This window comes from Harpia harpyja, chromosome 14 (assembly GCF_026419915.1).
Source record: "Harpia harpyja isolate bHarHar1 chromosome 14, bHarHar1 primary haplotype, whole genome shotgun sequence".
In the NCBI taxonomy this organism is placed as follows: Eukaryota; Metazoa; Chordata; class Aves; order Accipitriformes; family Accipitridae; genus Harpia; species Harpia harpyja.
The window spans coordinates 1,473,247-1,498,595 of NC_068953.1; the positions used below are offsets into that span (position 1 = coordinate 1,473,247).

General features: G+C 54.3%; 1 protein-coding gene and 1 long non-coding RNA gene across 2 annotated transcripts in view; both read right to left on the bottom strand.

Moving 5' to 3' along the window:
- The window catches only part of SLC38A10 (solute carrier family 38 member 10), a 38,575-nt gene extending 19,407 nt beyond the window's left edge, over positions 1–19,168 (bottom strand). The window contains exons 1-10 of the mRNA XM_052808965.1: positions 18,974–19,168; positions 17,520–17,637; positions 13,959–14,004; positions 11,908–12,001; positions 10,535–10,678; positions 8,672–8,796; positions 5,242–5,344; positions 4,235–4,417; positions 2,172–2,283; positions 1,870–1,976 (exon numbers count right to left, since the gene is read on the bottom strand). Of these exons, the coding sequence (XP_052664925.1) occupies positions 1,870–1,976; positions 2,172–2,283; positions 4,235–4,417; positions 5,242–5,344; positions 8,672–8,796; positions 10,535–10,678; positions 11,908–12,001; positions 13,959–14,004; positions 17,520–17,637; positions 18,974–19,081 (1,140 nt within the window). The 5' untranslated portion in view covers positions 19,082–19,168. The remainder of the gene's footprint in view (positions 1–1,869; positions 1,977–2,171; positions 2,284–4,234; positions 4,418–5,241; positions 5,345–8,671; positions 8,797–10,534; positions 10,679–11,907; positions 12,002–13,958; positions 14,005–17,519; positions 17,638–18,973) is intronic.
- Positions 19,169–23,624: 4,456 nt separating this feature from the next.
- LOC128151479 (uncharacterized) lies at positions 23,625–24,502 on the bottom strand. The gene is made up of 2 exons (XR_008238382.1): positions 24,359–24,502; positions 23,625–23,755 (listed from the first exon to the last, which is right to left on the bottom strand). It is a non-coding gene; the product is annotated as an uncharacterized LOC128151479 (long non-coding RNA).
- Between the last annotated feature and the right edge of the window lie 847 nt (positions 24,503–25,349).

Below are 25,349 nucleotides of genomic sequence, written 5' to 3' on the forward strand. Positions count from 1 at the left end.
CTGGATGCCCGAGGTAGCCCAATAAAAGCAGCCAGTTCTCAGCAGCAGCACCACAAGAGTCAAGATAATTCAGGCAAGCATAAGAGCTGGCGTTGAGAAGGTCTGCTGCTTTGGAAGAAAGCTAAAGATGGTGGAGGGAGGGAGAACATACGTGTACAGTATTCAGACAGGGAAAAGCAGGGAGGGACAGCTATGCCCAGGGCTGGCTCCTTCTCCCCCTTGACTGCCACTTTTCACAGGAGCATATTTTGATGGAGTGGAGCGCCTGATCAAAGAAAAGCAGGAATGAAGGAGGAGACCAAAGACAGAGCTTCAGGGAAAGAATAAATGAGTCTTTGCAGAAGACCTGGAGGAACGAGGAGAGGGTGGACTCAGAATTCAGCTCCAGAGTGGAGGCGGGGAGGTGCTCTGCAGCCTAGCGTGTTTCTGAAGGCAGGTGTGCCCTTTCTGCAGCACTTCAGAGCATCGGTCAAAGCAAGTATGCGAACTTGACAGGTGATGGATCATCCAAGAGAAGGCTGGACAGCTTGCCACCAGCCCCTTGAAATGCCAGGGTAACCTGGGGGCTGATGCTTTAGATAAGCCCTTACTTCTTTGCGGGGATTTCTGCAGGACCAACATCTTCACCAGCCTTGTGACCAGTGTTTCAGGTCAAGCATTGTGAGGGCCCCAGTGTTCAACACTAGGCAGCTGACAGCCGCCTCTGGGCAGCCAGTCTAAGAGCTCAGCACATCCTAAGTGCAGTTTCAAGGCACTGCAGAGAAACGTTCTGGCTCAGCCGGAATAGAAAGCAATTCTTGAAAGTGCTCTTTGTTTCCCTGAAAAATCCAGGCTGGCATTCAGACTCCTGCTTGGGGTTTCAGTCAAAGAAGTTAGGACCAAAGTGTCAGAATTCAGAGTGAAAGCTGGAAAGTTGGACTATTTCCTTGTGTCAGAGAAAGCATGGGGAAATAAAAAAATACACCCTGCTTAAAAACTTCATGTACGTTTGCAAACCCACAAGTCATTAAACACAGAAAAAGCCATTAGTTCTGTAGGACCCACAAAAATGTCGTGCTCTCCCCCTGCTGACTCTGCAGTTTGCCGAAAACCTTATTCCCAGCCCAGCACTGTCGTGACTGGTAATGCTGGGGCAGAGGCCTGCTAAAAGGCAGTGTATTAAGTTATTGTTAGAAAAAAACAAAACATGTTAATTTCAGCCCCACAAAAGCACAGCATTTGCAGAAGCAGAGAGATCAAGCCCAGCAAAGAGCCACTTTGTTTCAGTCCCGGAGGAGGCCAATTCAAACTGGAGCAAGAGGAAAAGCTAAACTTCTAACAGCCTCTGAATGACCCCAATTTTTAAAAAATCAATTCCTGGAGCAACACCTCTATGTGTGTGTTCCTTTTTATTATTATTTTGGTTGAAACCAGAAAGCTGAGGGTCAGCAGCAAGAACCGCATCGCTGAGAAACCCTGTTTATTTTACCCAGCCCAGGCAGGTTGGGATGTAAGGCCTGTTAAGGTTTTATAGGCTGCCTGGATTTCCCATTCTGCAGATATAGAACCTGAAGCTCACCAGAAGGCGGACTGGAAGCAGCATTTTATGCACCAAATGAATGCTTCACTTGCTGCTAGAGGGACAAAAAGAGCTGGTGTTCCAGCATGGGGCAGGCCATGCACTGGGCCAGCACCTCCTCTGCTGCTGTCTGCATGTCCATCAGTGATGCTGCTCAGAGCAGCCGACCAGAACAGCTCCCACCTGTACTGGGCAAACTGGAGGGGGCGGCTGGAGGAGGTGCCAAGCAGTTTCTCCACTGCAGCCAAATTAACTACATTCCCAGGCTCTGAAGAGGGCTTAGGGGGATGTCAAGCAGCATCAGCACTGACCTGTGAACACAGCGCATTCTTGTGGATCTTCTTGTAAATAAGAGCTGGGCAGATAAAACAAATGAGGCTTCCCATCGTCGCACCTGTCAGGCCCAGGACTGTTTCCACTGGCAAAGAAGAAGAGAAGTCAGCAAAGGTCCCTTCCAGGACTGCCAGAGCAGCAGCACGTGGCAGCTGTCTGAGCCCCCAGGCAGGCTGGGGTGCGAGCCCAGAGAGCCCGGCCATCCAACCCAGAAAAGCAAATAAAAGAAACCAGAGAAAATAGTCAAGCAACCAGCCCTTGCCCCCAACTCCTCACTCACCATTCGGGATCATGATGCCTCCTATCATGGTTCCAAACACAACAGCCAGTGTCAGGGCTTTGAACCGAAGCGGGGGCATATAACCCCCAGCAGCAAAGGTGCCATCTTTTTGCTGGAAGAGAAAGGGCAGGAGGGGGAGAATGAGTTTAGCTCCTGTATCACAACCCCACAGCTCCTAAGCAATTACTCCAGCAGCTTTGTCACCTCCACGCTATGGTCCCCGCAGAGGTGAATGCTAGGGGGGGCAGTTAGATGTGGTTGAGCAGTTTTAATATGCAACTGCATTTGAACCTTCAAAACAAGAGTGATGGGGGGGTACGGAGCCAGAGCTGCTGTTTCCATCCTGTCCCAAACGTGAACTGTGCAGCTGTATCCCAGCGCCTGTGCCAGTGCTGCAGCCCCCCCGGCCTCGGCGAGCAGCCCCAAGGCCAAGGGCATGAGAAAGAAGCGCAGCTGAGAAGGCAGGAGGGAGAATGATCACAGGGGGAAGAGTTCTGGTTTTGCTACAGCAAGGTGTCCCCTAACATCTCGGGGAACAGGGCTATTCTCACTGCGTTATAACACATGTACCAGCTCCTCCGACTTGACAGAAGACACCCCAGCTAGATGGCAGAGAGGAGGATCGGTGCTGCTGAGGAGCTGCTGATACTGGAGGGTTTCCAGATGCCCTCCGCTTCCCATCCCCACCCTCCGAGCGGGAGGTGCGGAAGGCAGAGGTGCCAGCGAACCCACATGCCCGGGAGAACCAGCGGGTCCCTGCTCTCCTGGCTGCACAGATGGAAGAGGAACGCAAAGTGACACGTTCAGAGCCGAAAGAGCAACGAGCTGAGCCCAGGCGAGAACCAAAGTCTTCCCAAGTGTTTCCAGCGCTTACTCCTCTGCACCCGCTGGCTTTCACCGATCGTCTTCCCCCATCCTCAGGCCCTCCCGACGTGAGAAAAGAGCTTGGGGCTTCTCACAGGCAGAAGTGGCAGGATTTAGAGCTATAAATTGCTCAAGTTTTATTTCCTGCCCTAAGAGGTTTCTATTTATGCAGATACACAAAGGCCTCAGAACATTCCCACAATCTCTTACTGTTATTTACTGAATACCATCGGCATGCTTAGTGCCGTACAATACACAGAGGAGAACACGCTACTGCCACAAGGGACTTACAGTCTAAATCAGACAGACCAACTATAGTCACAAAGGCTGTCTGAAGATCTGACCCTGGGAAAGGTGAACGTGTGGGAGAGGGCTGTATTCCACCGCATGCTTCTGCACCAGACCGGCACCAAACAGCCAGGGGAGGCACTGGAGGAAGGGGACATCTGAACCCAGAGGGGAGAAGGCTGCTCAGGGGACTATTGACAAAGGTGCAAGGATAAGAATAATAATAAAAGAGCAGAAATGAGCAGGCACACACAGAAGCAAGAAGAAACAAGGCTGGGCTGGGCTCTGAGGCGAGGAACAGAAGCTTGAGCTAAATGCAAAGCAAGATCGAGCTGGCCAGCAAAAGGATGCCAGCTGGAGCAGCAGGAAATAAGGAGGCTTCTCTGTTCCCAAAAGCACATTTCTCTCTCTTTCTGAGGGGGAGAACCACCTCGGCTCTGAACTGTGTAACACTTCTGCACGAGAGCTGAAATCCCCAGCGGAGCAGGGAAGTAGCAGCCACGGGACCTGGGGTGCAGCACAGCGATAGTAGGCTTCAGGCTCACAACTCCAGCACTTCTGCCCACAAAATTCCTCTGCAGAGAGGACAAGAAACTCAAAGTACCAGAGATTAATCATTCTGCAGAGCAGGATTTACAGACTGCCACAGGCCTCCTGCTGCACCGTTACCACACACCAGGCACTTATAATTTCACTGTCAGTTGGGGGTTTGTCCCTCTGGATAGCGAGTACCTACCACGAGTCAGAAACATGCAGTTGTCAATGGAGTCTCACAGAACCAAGGCACATTTGTAGCCCAGGTCAGCAGCCAGCAGCAGAAGCCAAAGAGTCACAGTAGCGCTTCAAAAAGCAAGTTTCAAAGGTGCACACCAAGGCAGCCAGCTGCTCCTGGCCACACAAGAAGATCTTACCTGCTGCTCAAACAGAAGGGTGTTCAGCGCCTGTCTGCACGGGAGAATCATCATCGGAAACCCCACAGCTACCGACATCATGAATCCCACTCGAATCATCTCCGTCACAAGGTTGGAAGGGAAGTTCATTAGGACGTTCCCAGCAATGGCTTCAGTGTAACTCACGTAGCCAAAGAAGCCCACCTGTCCGGCAGGAGGGGAAGTGAGCGGATGGGGTTTGACTCCAAAGCATATTCATATCTGCTCTTTACAAAAGGGTGGAGGACAGCGTCCTCCTATGAGTTAGGACCAGCCAGCCAAGGAGGGAGCGTGGGGCCACCTCCACGGGCAACCTGCAGCAACCCCAGCTGCAGCACCCCCAAAAGTTGAGACAGGCGGTTAATGAATAGTGAGACCTTCCTAAAAGCAGAGGCAAGTTTCTCACCAAATACTGGGGTATTTCATGGAGGACGTTGCAGTGAGGGAACGCTGCCACTGCCTGTGACACAGAGCAGTGACATTCTGCTTGCTGCCTGGGCCACAGACCAGCCCCCTCCAACGAAGGAGGGGCCGTAACGATTCCCCACAGCAGCCTAGCTCACACAGCAAGGCTCTTCTCAGGAATTATTAACTCGGTTTTATTAACCGGTGCTTTATGAGGCATAACTTCCTTCACATCTTTCCAATTGCAACAGGCTGAAAGAAGCTTTCCTAAACTCTGGGCAGCATCTGTAGCTCCAGGCTGGGCCCTGGAAGGCAGACAGCAGGCTGATGCGCATGGAAGAGCTGGGTCTCCACTCTGCCTCCACCCAAGGAAGTGTGCCACGCTGAAAATTTGGACTCTCCAAATGCCTCCTGCACTGTTTGGTTCATCATCTCCCATCTAATTTTACTTCCATCAAAATGACTTATCTTTCAGAATAAATACAGATAAGCAGAAACCAGCCCCAACTGAAGATAAATCATCATCCCTGATGCCCCTCCAGAGCCTGACTTCTGGCAAGGAAAGAGAAGGGGAAGTTTCTTACCGTAATGTAAAAGGTGGTGACCACGTTTAGGGAAGAAGCAAATATGGAGCTCATGATTTTAACAGACGGCTCATCCAAGCTATCATAGGTAGGCAAGACCTGACTGTAGAAAAGGGTAAATTATTTAAGGAAACTTTCTGCAGAGAGAGAGAAAAACCCAACTTCAGCACGTTCTCTGCCTCAGCCCAGCAGCAAAGAATCCCTGACACCTTCCCCCTATGGAGCATAAACACTCGCTGCTATTCCACAATTTATATTGCTAATGCCAAGAGATTTCAGAACACTCATAACTTTAAGTGTTGCAAAAATATTCCTGCTCTCCCCACCCCACCACGTGGAGCTAAACGTGTGATGTAAACATTTTGGTTCAAAAGTGTTGCAAAATGAATGACCGTTTGTTCCAGTGAAACACCAGTGGCACCAGGCCAGGCAGCGCATTGCAGATTATTGTTCTTGGAGCTCTCTATGCTGATAATTAAAGCAACGCAGTGTTTACAGAGTAAAAGCAGGAAGAAGGTTAGAGCATCACACTGTCTAAAAGAAAAGTTAAACAAACAAAACTAAACGCAGCGCCTGTCATATTTCAGCGCTGCTGCTAGAGCTCAGTTCATAGAAAGCTGGGAGCACCAATTACACAGGATTTGGGGTATTTACAGACTTGGAAAGCATGTGGAATGTACTTTTTGACATCAGGTGCATATTTTAGCAACTCATTAACCTCTTGTTACTTTAATTCAAGTGGCTACATCCTGGCTTCATGTTACTGAAGTAACTCTCATGAGAAGGGGGCGAGCATCCAGTTAGATGGGAAGGGGGTATCCCCAGCTCCAGTGGGCACAAAGCCATTAAGAGAAAGTGTGTCAAGCTGAGGCCAAGCAGAAAAATCCTTAACCCTTAATCCCTTAACATCAAACAGTTCTGCACAAAGGAAGCTGAGCACATCGGCTCGCAGGAACCCGCGAGACACATGCGGGGTCTGCAAATGCAGCACCGTGACAGCCATTTACCAGCAGGGAGCGAGGAGACCAGCTCCATTTCGGATTCCTCCCTGCCCTCAATGCAGCGACCTCCGCCAAATTAACCAACTATGTCCTGTACTTCAGCCCCACGAGGGGAAGGGAGCCAGCCAAACATCCAGGCCCAAGAAGGAGAGGAAAGGAGGGAAGCAGAGAGGCTCTGCAGTGCACGGGATGGCACAGCCAGGCCAGGTTCGCATTAGTGCAGGAGCAACAGCAGTGACACGGGAAAAAGAGCCGTGCAAAGGCCAGCTGCACCCAGGCTTCCTGCGATGACCTAACTGCACCCATTTGGTCAACTTGGGTTTGGAGGACCAGCACAGTGTCCCTCAAGCCCCCACGACACGCTGTTGGGCCCTCCTGACCATCACCACTTCTCAAGGCAGAGCAAGAGGACAAGAAGCATACAACAAGCAGCATGTCCTGACACGCCCAGGGTTTATTTTTAAGCAAAATGACTGCACTGAAGGCCAGCAAAGGATCAGGGATCCTCCCCTGCATTATCTGTTACACTGCACCTCAAAGAGGGCACAAGTAGATGGCTCCTCCTGAGCAGAGAGCAGGCAAGTCAGCACAAGCGTTAAGAGCAGTCTCAGAGAAAGCAGCCTTGCTTCAGAGATGGCCAGAGCTACCTCAGAGTATCTGTTCTACACCTTCACTGTAGGGACCACCTTGTACAGGCTCTGTGAGCACAGTACTAACTCAGCCTGCAGGGAACTGATGCTCACAGAGGCAATGAACAACATCCTGACTTTTACTGTCCCTGTGAATTCAGCATTTTTGCATCCATCTGCACCAGAATAGCCATCTCCAGAAGTTAGAAGTTTTCTCCTGGAAAGCTCTACTGACACTTCTTTAATTAGAGGGTTCAGTGACTTGACCAAGGTCACGCAAGGAGTCTGCAGCAGAGGTAACCCTGGAGTCCTCGCACTCCCAGCTCTCAGCTCCACAGCAAATTTCCATGCTACATAACTGTAGAGGAGTGACCTACTTTGCAACTTCAGCAACAACAGGATAGCTTTTAAAAAGCAAAGGGTATTGAACTCACAAGTAAAGCAGGGTCAAGTTTTTCAAGCTAGAATAATAGTGCATTTATTTGTCCCTACTGTATGCTGCATTTACGTGCTGAAGGAAAAGGATTTCTGCTTTATGTTATTTATTTTTTAAAAAGGTGATTCAGAGGCTAGCAAAATTAAACCTACCTAGCTGAGAATAACATACTTAGAAAGATTGCCTGCGCTGAGGACAGCGTATTGCCCTGATGCTTGGAAAAAACGCATTGCTTTAGGTTCGGCTTGCCACGTAAGTGCTGTAATGGAGCCTATATTTAGGTATGTGCACACTGGTCCCGACCAAATGATTTCCCCGCATTTCCAACTCCCAGCAAAATTGTGCTGGTTACTGCGTGGCTACCATAAGGAAAAAAAAAAAAAAGAAGTTAGAATTTAAAAACTTTAAAATGTTAACAAGGTAAAGCTGTAAAAGAATACAATTCCCTTCGCCAGTTGCAATAGAGACATTAAACAGCAAGACTGGAGCGTGTTCGGGTAGGAACTGAGCTGCCAAGAGAGCCGATAAGTGGAAAATGATGATTTGGATCTTGCATGTGGGTGTAAACACAGCAGTCTGAACAAATTTTATCTGTCACATTCATTTACTGTTGGCATGCTACCCATTTGCTAGAACTACAGGGGGGAAAGCCCAACTCTGCCAGCCTTCCAAATGAGGATGGTCTTTTCCGTGTCCACATTTGGATTTACACTTCTATTTAAAGCCTGTTACTATTCTGGCCAGGCACGTATTGCTCACTTGCCATTTTGGTGCAGAAGGTAATGCTGCTAGAAACGTGAAAACAGCCTGGTCTGCCGTCACGTCCTTCCACGTGCCAATGGAAACCCTCATTAAAAGCAGGTAACTGGAAACACACGAACAACTCTCCAAAGTCAACGACTGTGTGATCTTCTGAGTATTCTCAAAAAAAAAAAAATCGGGGAAGCAGAGAGCAGCCGGGAGTGTACGTTACCCTGCAGGGGGCCCTGCGGCCATTAGGCAACACAGCCCCGCAGCCTTTCCTGGTACTAAATCATTCCCTTCAAGAAACGGGGGAAATTCATCACTTATGCAGCTGTACCAGAAGCAACGTGCATTACACTGAGGATCTGTTTGGCCCAAATGATCTTGTGTTGCTCAAGTACAAAAACTCCCAAGTGAAATATAACTCCCTCCCACATCTAGGTAACAAAAGGGTCACAACTGAATGAGATGCTGTATTTCAGTGGGCTGTAAAATATTTTGATTAAAATAAAATAGGAAACCAGATGGTATCTATCCCTTGCAGATCCTCATGACCCTCTGCCCTCACAGAAACTCATTGCGCACCACAACTGCCAGAAGTTGGAATGGCAGGTACTTACGACTGACAGGCGAAAGACATGCCAAAGATGGGGATGCAGCGAAAAATGCCCTCCCAACGAGTGTAACTAACTCGCTGCAGCCACTGCCCGCTGAAGAGGCCATGCTTGAAGGACGACAGCACGATCTGTAGCCAAGAGAAAGAAAAGGGGTTAAGATCCAACCCAAAACAACTTTACGGCAGCAGTAATGCCGGTGCTGGGATAAAAGGCAGCATGTGGCAGCTCTGCAAGGAACAGCTTACACTGCCTACCACAGCCCAATCTCTATTAGTCAAATTCCCCAGCTCCCCACCCCACCCACACACGTTATTAAAGCTCCCAGCAACCTCCATAGGCCTCTTGCCACCAAGGATCCTGGGGTGTATTTTAAAAGATCTATGACATTCCCCCCTTGTTTGATGCCATCAGACATCATAGCACGCACCAGGGTGGAACAATTTCCACTGACACATTTAGCTGGGAGAATTGTTGTTCCCAGCAATTTCTTTTGCGCTTTTTTAAACACATTTTTAAATCCAAACGGGAAGCGACATTTGCCTTGGAGAATCCTGTTCAGCAGAGAGAGACAAAGGTTCCTAAAACAGGACCCCCACCTGCACACTGCTACTCCAGAGCCATTTAACAACACCAGTTCACCAAAGACAAGGATAAACTTCAGGAAAACAGGGGGAGCGAGGTACCCAGACGAGGCCAGGGGAGCTCTTTAGCCATTGACAGAGAAGCTGGCAGGCATTGGGTTGCACAGGAAACAGAAGGTAAATATGTCTGAATGCCTGTTTATAATATCGCCTGAATGGGGGTTTTCTAATCCCCAGAGATTATGTTTTAGTGCAGCCAACTCTCATGAAATGTTGTGGTTTTCTTAAAGGTACAGCTCCTGGAACACAGCAGTTTTGTAAAACACTCATTTATTTACAGTGTCCAGCCTCCTTACAGAGGCAAGCTTAGAAGCGTGACCCAGCACAACCTACTAAAAAAAGTTAAGTGGAAAGAATTTCCACACCTCCCTTTTCTTCCTTTTGTTTCAGCTCTTCCAGTGGCTGGGGCTCCACGAACAAACCACATGAGCATCCATGAGGAGAAACTTGAAGTCATTAAAAAGCAAGTGAAAGTCTCCACCACTCAGTAAATGGTACTATACAATGGGGCTTGGCCAAGCCAAACAGGGCCAGCTTTAGGTAACTCTCAGCTTACCCTACTTAATCTAAATGGTCAAGAATCCATTCACCTCAGTGAAGAAAAACTTTTCTAGAAATATCCAAGAACAAGTATACGCCACGTACCAGACTTAAGGCTTTACGAAGCTTTCAACTCTCAAGAAATAGAAGTGCTGGTGTCTAACAAATAAAACTACTTGCAGCCTGAAAGACATTAACCATCAGCTGCAAAAAAGCATGCAAAGTACATGCTTGAGTTCTTAACGAGAGCTGCCTTCCCCCTACAGATTAGAAGCATTGAGGTTTTCAAGGCAAAACACTAACGCATGATGAAAGTCCTTCTGCTTCCAGGCGCTCTTCCCCACATCTTCCATCCTTTGATTCAAAGTTCAGAGCCCTAAATTATAAGACACCAACAAGCAGAATAAACCACAGCTTGATTTGTGGTTTGTTATTATTTGTGCCACCGCAGTCCCTAGCATGTGTAATAGCTTACAGACCCACTGGCCAGTTTCTACAGTCTGTACCTCCCCACCTCCACCAGCTCAAGAGCACAGGCACCCAGATCACTCATTATGCCCGGGACTAGCAGCACTAATTATCAGGAAGGACATTTTAAACTTCAGGCCTGCACCTGCAGGCTGTCCCAGTGGGAACATCTGTGTTAAAACAATAGGAAAACAGCATTCCCAGCGTTGATACTCACCACGAACATGAACACCGTGTAAAAGATCAGAGCCATGGCACTGAATGACTGTATGGAGGCCATCATGTTCCTCTGGAGGCTCAATGGAAGTACAATGCACAGGGAGACGGCAAAGAGCAGGACTATCCGGAAACTGCCAGACACCTGGAAAAGGGACCTGCATAAAGAACTGGAGCACGGAGGATACTCAAAACATCCCACCAAATTAGCAAACCCTGATGTGGTTAACTTTTCCACAGTGAGAAACAATGCAAAGCCAGGATCGATTTCAAACGTGAAATTCTACTTCCGTACGTATTTAAAGATTTGATACTGAAAGCTTGCTGTTTCTTTGGCTAGGTCTGTGATTAGCTTATACAGTCACTGGGTGCCACTGTTGCTCTACACAGTGTGTGACAGGTCCATCCTGAAGTGGAAGTATTTGGGGGGGGGGGGCAGGGGGAAGGTGTTTAAATGCTAATCCAGCACAAGCTATTTAGGTATTTTCATGCAATTAAATAAAAACTAAACTTACTTGGGAGACAAGAGACTGAAGTCTTGAAAATTCTGATCCAGAAAATTAATCAAAACCTCACATTGGTATTTATTATAGCAGAACACACTGAAATGCTTGGAAATATTTAATACCTAATTTGGCTGCAGCCACAACGCATCTTTTTAACTTCACAGTCCCTTAATCGGAGCTTAGCAGCATCAGGCGGAGCAGATAACAGCCCCGCCAAAAATCCTTCCACATGTCCATTTTGCTTCCCCACATGGCCCTCACGCTGGCTCCGAGTGCTGCTGCTCACAGCTCTCCAGAAAGAGCAGCAAGAGCCTCCTGCCCACAAGGAGCACCTCTTGCCACCACGCATCTTGAGCCAACACTGGGCTCATCGCACAGCTTATTTTATCTTAAGGAGGAGGCAGACGCACAGTAACTTTGGCCACCAAAACAGCAAGGGACAGGACAAACATCCCTCTTGAACTAGAGGGCTGCAAGCGGATGAGAGCTCAGACAGAGGAACTGTCTGTCACTACACTTTAGGGGCAGGAATTAAGACAGGAAGCATCGTCTCCTCCAGGAATCTGCTCCAGAATTAATAGAGACCAAGTTAAAAATACTTCCTTTGTTGGACGTGCCTCATTGGAGGTTTTACACATCTAATTGCTCGCCATACGTCTGGGCTTCCAGCGCTTCATAGAGCTAAATGCTCTGTGCACAAGGTGTGCCATTAAAGCTCACCATGAGATGACCCCACAACGCCTTGTGCACTGCTGAGCACACTACTAAGGCAGGACGCTCTTTGCTGTATCTAAGGCACACACAGCTCGACGCAAGAATTAGGACCGCTGTCTGCATTGTAGATGTGATCCAGTGAGGATTTATTTACCTGAAATCCAAGCAGCCGAGCAAAGAAGTTGGACCCCAGATCACCAATGACAACATAGAAAGCAATGCAAGTTCCCAGCATCAGCCCAATCATGCTGCAAAAACAACAAAATACACAAAGGTTAGGAGACTGGAGCAGGAACCCTGGAACACGGCCCCTGCTCCTGGGCAGGTGTGTGTCAGCAGTCACATTCCCAGTGGATTTGTACTCCGCACAGCCCTCGCGAGAGGACGAGGCTTTGTTAACGCTAAGGCTACCTTAGAGACACCTGGAGACGCTGCCTGGGACTGCCGTAACTGAGCCTGCGGCGATGGGGCCCCCACAAATGACACGTGAGTAGTGAGAACACTGCTACGTGTCCTGCATGGAGCTACAGTTCATACGCTGGGAGCAAGAGACATCCTACATACACTGCAGCTGCTGCTGAAGGATTAAGACAAAGGTTTAGCACCGACAAGGTCACAAGGGCTACATCCTGCACACAATCGCAACAGCTAAAGATTGGTTAGGATCCTACTGCACCCCCCAGCTTACCAAGGAACATCCAGAAGAGTTAAACAGAAAACAGCTAAAAGGGTACATTTAAAGTGACTTAAAATCTTGTGCAGTCATTCGCTTGTGTTCAGAGGTAAAGCAGCCTCAGTGTGCCCTGCTTCAGTGTACATCCACCCTCTAACACAACTTTCTGGCAAGTCACAGTGGAGACGAGCCCCAGATTTTGCTGAACCCACACCGAAAACACGTTTGGCAACCAGCAGTAAAGTAGGTTTTCCGTCTACAGGGATACAGTGGGCTGCGAGTGAGCTCTCACAGCCGTATGAGCAAGCTGCGCATCACTACTGGTGCTAGAGGGGAGGACCATGCTTCTGTCATCAGGCTTGTGAAGGGCAGGCCACCAGTTCTGCATTCAGCCTTGGTAAAATAAAAACCAGAGAACTTGCATCCACCTTGCATCCACACCTAACATCTCGGCTAGAGATGCCGTTCTGGTGACAACCCGTGTGTGGGTTTAACTGCAGTTTGGAGCCACAATAAAAAACAAACCTTGGAGATGGCAAGCACTCCTTTATTTCTTGCAAAAACATTTAAAAGAATCAACAAGAGGCTCTCTCAGCCCCACACCCCACAGCAGGCGCCTACCATGAAAGTCTCGATACCAAATCAGCTCTCAAACTTCTTTCCACAAAATGGACCACACTTTAATGAAAAGATTGTCTTATGAACTGCTTCTCCTCCCATTCATGATTGCATGGACCACTTTCCCTCCCAGTTCCAATTATATAACATCCCTGTGGCAATTACAGCAATTGCTTGCATGGACAAGTAACATCTGAGAAATATTCTGCGTATTTTTAGTGTTCTGCAGCAGTCTGCAGCTGGGGAGAGGGAAGGAGCCAGCACCACGACTGGCCTGGGCTCAAGACGCCTCCACCAAAGAATCTCTGCTGGAAAAAGCAGTGGTGTAACGATGTCCCATTGCCCATCATGACTGCTGAATGAGACCTGTGGGGGAGCTTCTCCTTGCATTGGGGTCATCTGAGGAAGCAGAGTCTGCCCTGAAATGGAGACAGGATTTCCCCGCACAAAGCATCTCCTAATGCAGAGAGCGGGGCAAGGAGCGGGCAGGACCAGAGCAGCTAAAGGGTGGATCCGAGGTACTGAACGCTCTCCCTCCCACTAACTCACGGCGATCTTGGCAGGGATTTCACCCCTGGAAAACGGCCACAAGTGACATGCCCATGATTTCACAGCACACGCAGCAGAGCAGGAGATGAGTTCATTCCCCGACTTCTGTGCTCCCACTGTCTGGAAAGTGCTCCTGTCTCTATGCAGGAACAGGTGGGATATGCTGAAGGCGACACCTGTGAGCTGTGTTTAGGGAATCTCACTTACAGTCTTGTTCAAATTCTAGGTGGCAAGGAAGACTTCTGGTACCAGAAAAGGCAGGAGGGTAAGAAACAAGAGCGCAGCAAGGCCACAAGAGGCTACAAAGCAGTATTTTTCATTAAAGAAAACCAAACTGTTCAAGCTTTAAAAAAGCAGCAGATTACCTTGTTTCCACCAACATTTTTCCTGCTTTTCCATAGGCGTGAAATGCTGGCATAAGAGGAAAAAAAGGTTGCAGTTAGACAAGGAAAGGTCCAGAACGTGGCACACACGTCAGTTCAAAATTAAACAATAACAGTGACAAAGGGCAGCGCAGCGGGAACCCACCGGTGTTGTGTTTTGGGGCTGTTCCCTGCCCACCCTCCCACTTTCTTTTTCAGACATGCCCTCCACAAACTGAAAACCACATAAGACAGGAACAAAGATGAGGAAAAGATAGAAAGCAGGTTCTTTTTTTTTTTTTCTCTTTAAAAAAAAAGTGGTGTGAAGTAGCAGTCACACATGGCAACCATTAAAAGAAAGTCAGCGCGGAAGAGAAAATATGCATGTATAAGATGCTGTGTGGCAAAAAGTTACTGCAGTGCAAAATTTCATCAAACTCTCATTTTTATTTTTATCTTCCCACTATAACTGAACCGCCTGACGTTGCTGGATGGGAGATCTGAGATGGTGCCCAGAATGTTCAATCCCATACCCAGAATACCCAGTATTCACAACCCACACCAAAGGGCTGCTGCCAAGAGACTTTTTTTTTTTTTCCCCTCCCATACTTGGGTTGTAGCTTGTAGCAGAAAATAATCAGTAGTCTTTAAATCATTGTGTTTTTTCTTAAAAAGAAAATGCCAAGAAAACTCCGCTTGTATTTTTAGATCTTACTGGGTAGAATGGGAATTGAGACCTCCAGTTCCAAGCACCGACCACATTGCCCAATTCTGTCAGTCTTTTAACTGCAGAGGTCCAACATGAAAACCACCACCCTGGATTCCCCTTTGTCTTCTCTCAAGGTACAGCACACATTCCTGCAGGCCACCAGAAAACAAACTTTATTTGCTTCTGGAAGCATCTTCAGCTATTTTAAATACACAAACTCTGATTTCTTTGGACACTGCTTGAGCTAAAAATTAAGGAAACAAGATGTTCTCCCACAGAATGAGAAAAAAGCATGGCAGGAGACCCACAGCAGAAAAATAAACCAGAGCTGTTATGTGGGGTAGCACTGAAAATAGCCGATGGCTTGGTGACAGACCGGGTGGAACAACCGCCACCAGGCGCGCTGCCCGAGTGCGAAGAGCGGCCGCACCGCTTTGGCCTCCAGCTCTCACCTCCTTTGGGAACTCGCAACCATAAGGGGAAAAGGCAACAGCCCTTAGGGGATTCAGTCACACATCCAAAGGGCCAGGGATGAGAGAGGGGAACCAGCAAGAGGAAAACATCCCTCCCGGTGACTGGGTCATTAATGAGCCAACCTCTACAAGGATTGCTGCTGCTGCACTGCTCCTGCAAGCTCCTCTTACTCATCACACAGAAAGGTAGGTGCCTCCAGAAAACAGCTACAGCTGCTGGCAGTCGTCTAGGCTGGAGATGCTGAGAAACAATCGGTCTCCTTGGCTGTTCTGAAGTGCTGTTCTAATGAGAACAAGCCTTCAAACACTATGTCAGATGTCCCCATCTGGGGACACTGGAAAAATTGGATCTTTTACCTTCGCAAGGAGGAAGGAGACGACGACTGTAAAATAAATTGTACAGTCAAGCATCTTCGGAATGGGATCTCTAGATGCCTAACAAGCTGGGCAGAGCTGAATCGGCTCAGTAATTAGAGAAGCCCTTTTAAACCAAGTGTGGTTACTAGAACGGGCAGCCTGTATTTCAGCACTTTTCTCTGCAGGGAGCGGAACCGAGCTGCCTCCCAGGGGTGCAGCGTGCTGCTGACGGGGTCGGTACCCAACACAAGTAGTCTGCAAAGACCCAGGCCACTTTCAGCAGCTGTAAGGGGAGGCATGAACTCATCTCCTGGTTAAAGTCTGTCTGGGAACTGCATCCCACTTCTTGTCCTCATCCGTCCAAGGCCCCTCCCTTCCACGCAGTGCAGGAGAACAGCGGCAAAGAGCAAAATATTTTTAATAGCCAACCCCTTCAGGCACAGAGCGCTGCTGAGCAAAGACGCCCGGGCTAGATATCAGCCTGTTGCGACCCTGGCTCTTTTGTAGCTGTAACGATCGCTCTCAATGTTCCTCCGGAAGGGACTGGCTGACCAAAGTTAATTTGCAAAACTTTCTTACATCTTTCAGCACTGCCAAAGCCTCCCACACAATCAGCTGCAGGGGCTGCCAGGATCTCTCGCAGATGTACCAGGGCACAAGCCCACAGTGACAAAGGCTGTCTGTGTGGAGCTGCTCAACCTTGATGCATTAGGATGCATTATAGCAGCGCTGCCTTTCCTCTCAGGGCTGTCCCTCCCGGTGGCACCTCTCCCAGGGCAGAGGGAGGGAGCAGAGGCATTTCTTTCAGCGCCAGCGTTTGCGTGCCAGGAGGTGCCAGGAAGTTTAGAAGCATTACTGGCCCTCTGTGTATTCCAGCCCCTTGGCTTCAGGGAGTGCAGAGGATCCCTTCTTCCCGGGAGACGCTCCAAGGTGGAGGGGACTCTCTGTACTTCGGGGAAGCAGCATACACAAAGACGTGTTGTGAGGGGGCAGGGAGAGGCAACCCAGGCAGCTGGGCTGGGAGCAGCAGGGACAAGTCGGACACTACGTGGGGGCTCCCCCTTCCCTCCAGCACCACAGGCAAAACCTCCCAGACCACAGAACTTCTTGATCTCTTCAGTTTCTAGCAGATATAACTTGGCAGAAGCCAAAACGTGCAGCCCGGTAACAACACCTCGGGCACGCTGAGGATGGAGGAAACCCATCTGTCAACAACACGGTCAGCGAGTGAGTCATGCGTTTCTTTAGTTCTTTTACCAAGGCCAATGCCAGCCAACTCTCTCCCCCCCACACCAGAGAAATAAGGGAAACCGAGTGAAAGACGACTTTTCCTGTCGTTTCACATGCCGATGCAGAGGACTGGAACCCGACCACCTCCTCCTACCCCCCAAGTCGGTCAGAATGAGAAGCGAGGTCACGAGCAGAGGCCAACCCTGGCGCCAGCGCAGAGGCGACGAGCTCTGAGGAAGAGGGCTGGCAGAGTCTGCCAAAAACCCACACATGAATCTTGCAGATGTTTTTATTTTCTTGGCCACTTGGAACCTTGCACACTCTTTCCTCTCTGCTCTGCCATAAACGCGCACACAGCTCGGATCCAGGCGGCCTGAGCTCCATGCCAGGCTCTCCGCTGGCAGAACCCGATGTCCTCAGCAGCACACTGGGTGGGGAAGCTCGCGGCTTTCATGCCGAGACCAATAATTTACACCAGACACCCACTACGCCAGCTCCCGAAAACTTGGGTTTTGATCAGTCAGTGCTGCATCTCCTCCCCTGCCCTGCAGAGTCAAAACAATTCTGCGCCTATTCACTGTCAAGAGCAGAATTAAACCCTCGCGTTCCCCTGGGGACATGGGGCAGGGGGGAGAGACTGACAGAGGAAGACAACACAAATTGAAAACTACATCAAGAAACCATTTGCTATTCCAACAATATCAGTATGAAAGTTGTAAATTAAGAGGTCAAAGAAAAATTGCAGTTAAAAAAAAAAAAAACAAACCAACAAGCCCTAGAGCTGAAAATTCTCACCCAGGCCGGGGTAGGTCCTGCGCTTGCTGAGATTGGCCGATTTCACCAGGAACATGCAGGATTGATGAGTCATCCAAGAACAGAAAATCAGCAGCAGAGCTCCCAGGACAATGCCACACTGAAACGGGAGAAGAGGGGGGAAAAGACAAGCACAAGATGGAAAGTCAGTCATTCTGCACAGCCTTATTGCCGTCCCTTACCCCCTTTAGGCTCCCTCACACATTTCCAGCCACACTTTTGCCTGTTTAGAGAGTTCCCTCAACTTCAGAGCAGCCAGGAGAAACATGACGTACAAGCTCAATTTTACTCTCCGCAGCCCAAGGACAACGCGGAGCAGCCACCTGTTTCCCACAGCTTCCAGCTGCACCAATTTAAGCACCAAAGAGTGAACTGGGAGCCGTTTGTGGAGCAGAACTTCCACAGCTCCCCTCATTCATTCCCCCAGTGCTCTCCACAGCTCTCAGCAGCTTCACACAGAGCAAAGAAAGACCACTCCTAATCCTGAGGTGCAAACTCTGTTGTAAATTTATTTAATAAGAACTATTTGATAGCGTGAACTAATTACCAAGCTCGCTACCAGTGCTGTCCTGCCTTGCTGGTTCATGCATTTGCAGCAGGGGATATTAAACACTGGACACTTTTTAAGCAGGTGACTTTAAAGAGGTACAAGTGATGCCAGATCTCTATCACAGCCATCTCCTTTTCTGTGTATTTAAACCTGGTGCGGCCACAGGGATGGCGGCAGCTCCTGGAGAGGGGGAGCGGGGGCACAGCTCAGCGTAAGGGCTCAACACCTGGTTTGCAAACACCTCCGAGCTGACCCACATTTATCATATGGATAAATTCTTCAATTGTTTTTCCCTTCTACTCACAGGAAAGGCAGAAATGGTTACCTGCAGACCTCACAACAAGGAAAAACTCGTAGTTTGGTGCAAGAGACCTCAGTCTGTAGCGGTTCCTTCACTGACCGTCCTCTACCAACCACCCCAAAACACTGAACCGCCCTTCAAATTGGGGCCAGGGGCAAACGTGCCCCCGACTGCCCTCCCCAGCCCCCAGGGCTTGGGGCAGACACCGCGCCAAGGAACCCCTGGGGACTTCCAGCTGACTAGAGAACGGACCGACGCACCCAGCCCCCAGCCCCGCACGGGGCTCTCTTGGCGGGGGGAAACCGGCGACGGTCCCCGATGTCCCTCCCGACCCTCCTGGTGCCTCTCACCGGCCTCAGAGCGACGGGGACACCGGCAGGACCGCCCGGTTCGGTGAGACCCGCGGGTAGCCGACCCCACCAGTCTCTGCCGGAGACGGCGACGAGGGGCTAACCGGCCGGCCCCGCCGCCCCCCGGAGAAGCACCCCCCCAGCACCGGGAACCGGCGGGGGAGGGGGGGGGGGGAACGGGGGAACACCGGCGACGGGAGGGCGGCCCGGGGGGGGTGGGCGGCGGAGCGCTCACCTGTCGGAAGCAGAAGGGCACGGTGAGGACGCTCACCCCCACGATGCTGTTCACCACGTTCATGATCAGGCCCCAGTTGGAGCCCGCCGCCGCCGCCGCCGCCGCCATGACCCGCGGCGGGAGAGTCCCCGTGGCGCGGGGTCCGGCTCGCAGCCGCCGCCGCCGCCGCCGCCACCACCACCCGCGTCCCCAAGCGACTCCTCAGCCACCCGTGCCCGCCATAGCGGTGACCAAACCCGACCCGCCCCCGTCCCCGCCGCCGGCCCCGGCACCGGCCACAGCGGCACTTCCGGGTTCCGCTGCTCCGCTGGCGCTTCCGGGAAGTCAAAAGGCCGGGTAATGCGAGGAGAAGGGCAGAGCGGCGTCGAACGGGCTACTCCTGCCGCCTTGGAGGACCGTACCCGCTGCTCCTGGGAGAACCGGGGTGGGAGTGAAACCGGGGGGTCCCCCCCCGCCCCCCCCCCCCCCCGGCCCGGGGGAACCCCCCGAGGGGCGGGCACGCGCCTGCAGGTGCGAGCACGTGCCCGCGCACGCCCGCACACGTGCACCGGCACCCCCGCAACACCCCCACCCCCCCCCCGTGCAGATGCAGGCGTGCGAACGAATGCACACGCACGCCCACGCGTGTGCGCAACGCAGCTGCACGCACCCCGAGGGCAGCCCGTCGCCCAGGGTCCCCCCTGCTGGGGTGGGCAGACCCTTGGGCGCGCATCTGGGCGTAGCATCCAGCTGTGCCCGCGCGACGCACGCAGCAGGTCCGGCGGTCCCCATCCTGGCCGGAGCGGTCCCCGACTCCGGCGTGGCCGTGGGTCTGTCTGTCCGCAGCGGGGGTACCCCCCGCAGCCTGCTCTCGGGGGGGGGGGTGTCCGAGCCATGGGTGCCAACCTCCATGAGGCACCCACGAGGCCACGGCGGACGATCACCCAACACCCGGGGGGCTCCCTGCCCGCCGCAGGCATCTCCCCCCGGCCCTTCCCACCTGCCTGCTTGCTCTTCATCTCCTGAGGAGGAGAAAGCAAAAAAAAGAAAGAAAATAAAAGGAAAGACGCGGGGGGCTCTGGACGGTTCCCCCGGGGCCACGCACCACGGCAGGTCGGAGCGGCGCACGCCAACTGCACGCTGCCGTTGGAATGAAACACGCGGCGCTTGTATAATTTGCAGCAATTGCAATGGGTAACCGCAGGAATTTGCTCTACAAAAGGTTTGCAGGGAGGTGAACACGCCTGCCTAATTCCCTCCAGGTGCCGCACGGGCTCGGGGGCCGGCGGCGGTGGCGGCAGTGCCGGCTGCGTTTCTCTGCCTGCTGTGCCGGGGCCGTGCCTGCGTCCCTGCATGTCCCCCAGGTGGGACGGGGGGTCCCCTCGGGGCTGTCGCTGCCTTGATCTGGGGGAGCCGCGGTCGTGGCCTGCAGCGCCCAGGCGTGGGACGTGGTAGCCCGACATGGGATGCAGCACCCAGGCACGGGACGAGGGGGGCTGCAGGGGAAGGGAACCCCTGCGTGCTGTGGGGGTTCCCCTGTGCCCCCAGGAACACACAGCGAGGCCCATGTGTGCGTGTCCCAGGACCACCCCGCAGCCCTGCCCCGGCACCCACTTGTTGCCACAGGCTGGGGGTGGCGTGGAGCTGGGCATCTCCCACCCATGGGTGCCTGAGCACCCGCTGGGGAGGGCAGAGCCGCCGCCAGGCACCGGCGGCAGCCACCCGCCGTGCCGGGAAGGGAGAGCACCTTGCTCCCGTGCAGAGGAGACATCTGCAGCGAGTTAGAGGGGAAATCATGTTTATCCAATTAGCGTTACACGGCCCCTAACTCAGCACTGGCAGAAAAAAGGGCTCAGGTGGCTTCTCCGCGTGTGAGCAGCCGCCGGCAGCCAGGAGCCCGGCAACCACCGAGACCCGGCCGGCTGTGAGTCCCCGCGCCGTGGGACGGGGATGCTGGGGGAGCAGCCCCCGCTCTGTGGCCCCTGACCCTGTCACCAGCCCGGGTGGGCGAGCGCCAGCTTGGGGACGCGGTGCGGCGGGGGGCACGGTGGCCCCAGCTCCAATGCCCTGGTGCTCTCCAGCATGGCAGGCACCGACACGGGGTCACCAGCACGAGTGGAGCCACCGGTGTGGGTCACTGGGACAGGCTGGGACGGCTCTGGCACTGCCCGGCTCCCCACATAGTGCCGGTCGGTGCTGCTGGGACAATGTGTTTCCAATCGCTGTGTCCCCAGCCCCGCTGCAATCCAAACCACCTGCGGCCGCTCGCCTGCAATCCATCAGCTCCCGACTACCAAATAAATGGATCACACGCCACGGGCCGGCCACCGCTTGCCGTGGCGCCGCAGGCAGGGACAGGCAGCTGCCGCTTCCCGGGGCAAACCTGAGGCTGGCATTGCCTGCAGCCCCTGCCCGTGCAGGGTGGTCTCCATCCCACCCCCATCCCGGGCCCTGGGAACGATGTTGGCACGTCCATCCCCTCCAAAACTAGCCTATTCCTCCGGTGGGTGCCTGCGGTGGCCCGTGGCCCGGTGCCCGGCTGCCAGCATCCCCTTGCAGTGCCATGGGACAGCCGCGCTCTCCTGCCCGGCACCGTCTGCACCATGCGTGGCACTGGGGGGACGCGACCGGGACTCCCAGGGTGGCACCGGGGCTGCACCCCAAGTTGGGTGCTGCTCAGGGTCCTGGGGAACCCCGATCCCCTCGGTGGTGCCAGGCTCAGCCGGGGCAAGCCCCCATCGCTCCCCTTCACCAGCATCCTCGTGCACCTTGCTGGGGGGAGGATGAGGGCCCCCACCCCAGCTAACCCACCTTCTTCCCCCCAAAATCAACAGGGGCTCAACATGCTGCTGGTCAGCAAACGGGAAAGGGGACGGGCTGTGAAAGGGGTGAAATAATAAGACAGATAAGGACTAAAATGAAGGAAAGCAGAGCTGGCCATGGCAGGGGGTGGGGGGGCATCCCGCAGTCGCCAGCGGGAGCTGCTGCGAAGGGCAATTACCACCAGCCCAAAGGGCACCCTGCGAGCCAGCGGTATATTTATTGCTCGTAATAACTGCCCAATATTGCAGCGGTGGCCACGTGCTTGTGGCTGCCTCCTCCTCAGGGTTATTTTCTTTATTTATCCCCCCAGCAGCCCTGGGAGCAGCAGCTCCCACCCGGCACCATCCCCTCCTCCTGCGCCACTGCTCCCAGGGCTCGTCCATGCCCGTCCTGAGGGACCACAGTTCTCTCCAGCTCCTCAGGTGCCTTCAGCTGCTCGGCCGTTACTAACAGCCCAGGGCCAAATCCTGCCTCTGGCATGTGCCGGGGTCTCTGTCCAGCCATCTGTCTGCGTCCCAGCCAAGGCCAGACCCTCCCCAGCAGCACCAGGGCCATTTCCCCACCGCAAACGTGCCAAGAGCAAGCGCAAAACTCCCTGGAAAGCGCTGAAGCCCCCTGCACCCCCCGGGAGCACGGCCAGCCACCGGCACGAGGAAATGCCAACCGGGATGGGGACTGGGACAACGGGCTTGCGCCGTGGACCCCCCAGCCCCGCTCAGCCGGCACGGCGTGGGGCATGGCATCTCCGGCTGGCTCCTGGAAGCCGGCAAAGGGCAAAGCAAGGCCCCATTTGTTTTGTTGGCGCGAGAGAGAGGAACGGAGCTGGCGGCAGCATCCCTACCGCGGGATCTGCCGGGAAGCCCCTGCGGCTCAGAGCCCTTCCCAGTCCTGCTCGATGGCCCAGATTCCTCCCGCCTGGATTTGGAGCCACGGAGAATAAACAGCCCCAGAGGGCTGCCGGAGCCGCAATTACTGTAATTAGAAAAGGTGGCTTAGGGCCGGCTGGGGATCCCGAGCTGTTTTATGAAAATGCAACACCCCCCCCCGGGGAGGTCCGGCAGCTGCTGGGGCTGGGCAGGGAGCGCTGCTTTGTCTGATGCTGCTCCGCAGGGATGCACGCACCTCCGTGCACGTGCACGCGTGTGCTTGGGTGTGCAGGCACGTGCTTGTGTGCACACACCGTGCTGAGCAGAACCAGGCAGAGACAGATTTGCAACTCTCACGGGTGGTGGTATCCCAGGAAAAATGTCCCAGTTTGGCTCTGCCCAGTGGGATGCAGGCATGGGAGCTCCCATCCCTGCCCCACCATCCCTTCCTCACTCATGGCTGGTATTTGCCTCTGCAAGAATTCACCTCGGTGGCAGCTCCGGGTCGGGGGGCTCTGTGCCGCAGTGTGCCATGGGGCTCGCATGAACCACCCACGGCACAGGGCAGCTCTCCCCCAGGACCACGAGGCCCCTGGGAGCATCCCTGCCCTCCCTCCCTTCTCTGCCAGGCAGCTTCCCTGGGGCGAGGGGGGCACAATGTATGGGACTGCAGGCTGGGGGGGGCCCCAGTGCAGAGTCCCGGAGGAATGGGAACCCCCTTCCCAGGCTGCCAGGGCAGAGTGCACTCATGCCACAGCCCAGAGGTGGGTGCACCCGAGGGTCTGCGCCCACACACCACCCAGAGCACCCCGTGTCCCCCCCTCCCTGCAGGGGTCAGCACCCACCGCCAAGCAGGCCAGGGCCGCTTTGCTCCCCGCCGCAGCCGGCCCCAATGACAGATGCCTGGCAGAGCCCAGGAACAACCCGGCAAGTATTTAAAAACATAAATTAAAACAAATTGCGTTTTTATATTGCAAATAAGGGCAGTTTTATCGGTTTTATTGCATAACAACCATTAATGAAGTGCAGTTTCAGGCACCTTAATTGCTCAGAGACTAAAGTTCAATCCATATCTGCGGCGCAGGCTGGAAGCCGCCGTGTGTCATGCGAGTACCTGGCAGATTGGAAATGTAAATAAATTTATGGTCGCTATTAGGAAAATGGAGGAGAGGGACCCGATTTATCTAGGCGAGAAGCAGTGGGGGTTAAACAGCACAAACCGTCCCGGGGGGAGGTGAGAGGCTGTGGTGACACCCCCCCCCCAACCCCGGTGTCACCCCAATGTCCTGGCACACGAGCCGTGGGGTCCCGCAGCCTGTGCTCGCCGTGGGGTGGATTTCAGGGCAGATGTCCCCCCCCCAGGGCATGGGGAAAGCTGGGGCTGCTCGGGCCGGCGGACCCCCGGGGTGATGCGGAGCCCCGGCCGGTAAGGGGGGGGGGGGGCCTGCACGGGGCCGAAAGGGACCCCCCCCCCCCCCCCGCCCCAGCATAACACACGCGTGGGCGTGCAGGGAAGGCACAGCCACACACGCGTGTTTGTGCGAGGCGCACAGAGCCGTGCGGGCCAACGGAGGACGGCAGCACCGGGGCCGAGGAGACCCGCGGGGACCGGACGGGGATCCACCCGCGAACACGCGGGACACGCATCAGACGGGCCACCGCCCCCCTCCCCCCCCCCGTCCCCCACCAGCCCCGGCACCGTCACAGCCGCACGTACCATCTGTACCGAACCAAACCGAACCGAACCTGGCCTTGCCGTACCGGGCCGCTCCTCCCGCCTGCGCGGCACCGTGGGACAGAGCCCCGCCCCCTCCCGGAGCGCGCGCCGCCGGCGGGGGCGGAGCCACGCGATAGGCCCGCCTCTCCTCTACGCGCATGAATGGACGCACCCCGCCCCGCCCCTTATAAGGCATCTGGCGCGGCTCGGAGGGAGGGGCTCGCCCGCGTTCCTTCCTCCCCCTTCGTCCCGCCCCCTCGCCGCGGTTTCACCAATCAGAGCGGCGCGCCGGGCCCCCCGCGGGCGCCGGCCTTTGTTTGTGGAGGGCGCCGGGGCCAATGGGCGAGCGGGAGGGGGAAGGGTGAGCCAATGGGCGCGCGGGGGGAGGGGCGAGGCGGGGCGGCCGCTTATGGCCCGGCCCGGCCACGTGCTCGCGGAGCCGCCACCGCCGTGCCCGGGGACACGGAGCAGCCCCGGGACGTGTCGAGTCCCGGCCCCGCCGCTCCCGTCACGTCCCACTCTCCCGGGAAGACCGAGCTCCCCCCCCCGCCCGCCCGGAGCCGCTCCCCACGGGTGGGGATGTGGCCGTGACCCCCCACCCCCCCCCATCCCGGTAATCCCGGGCCCTGGGGGGGCTCCCACCGCGCTGGGCTGGGGCCCTGCCGATGGCCACCCCAGGGGCACGGTGCTCCGGGCACCCCCCCAGCACCCGGCAGCCCCAAGGAGAGGTGGCCGGCCGTGCACTGTCGATGCTGGACCCTGTGTGCCGGCACCACCTCGGCACCTTCCTGCCCCGGCAAACCCCGGGGGGACCATGGTGAGGAGGGGTCCCAGCCCCGGACGGGTCCCTCAAGGCTCTGTCCCGGGTGCCCGGTTGGGCAGCAAAGCCCAACTGCCTGCAGCCCCCACCCTGTGGACCCACGCGTGGACCCTCAGGGCTGGGACGTATGGCCATGTGCCGATCCGTGTGCTGGGAGCCGGCTGTGCCGAG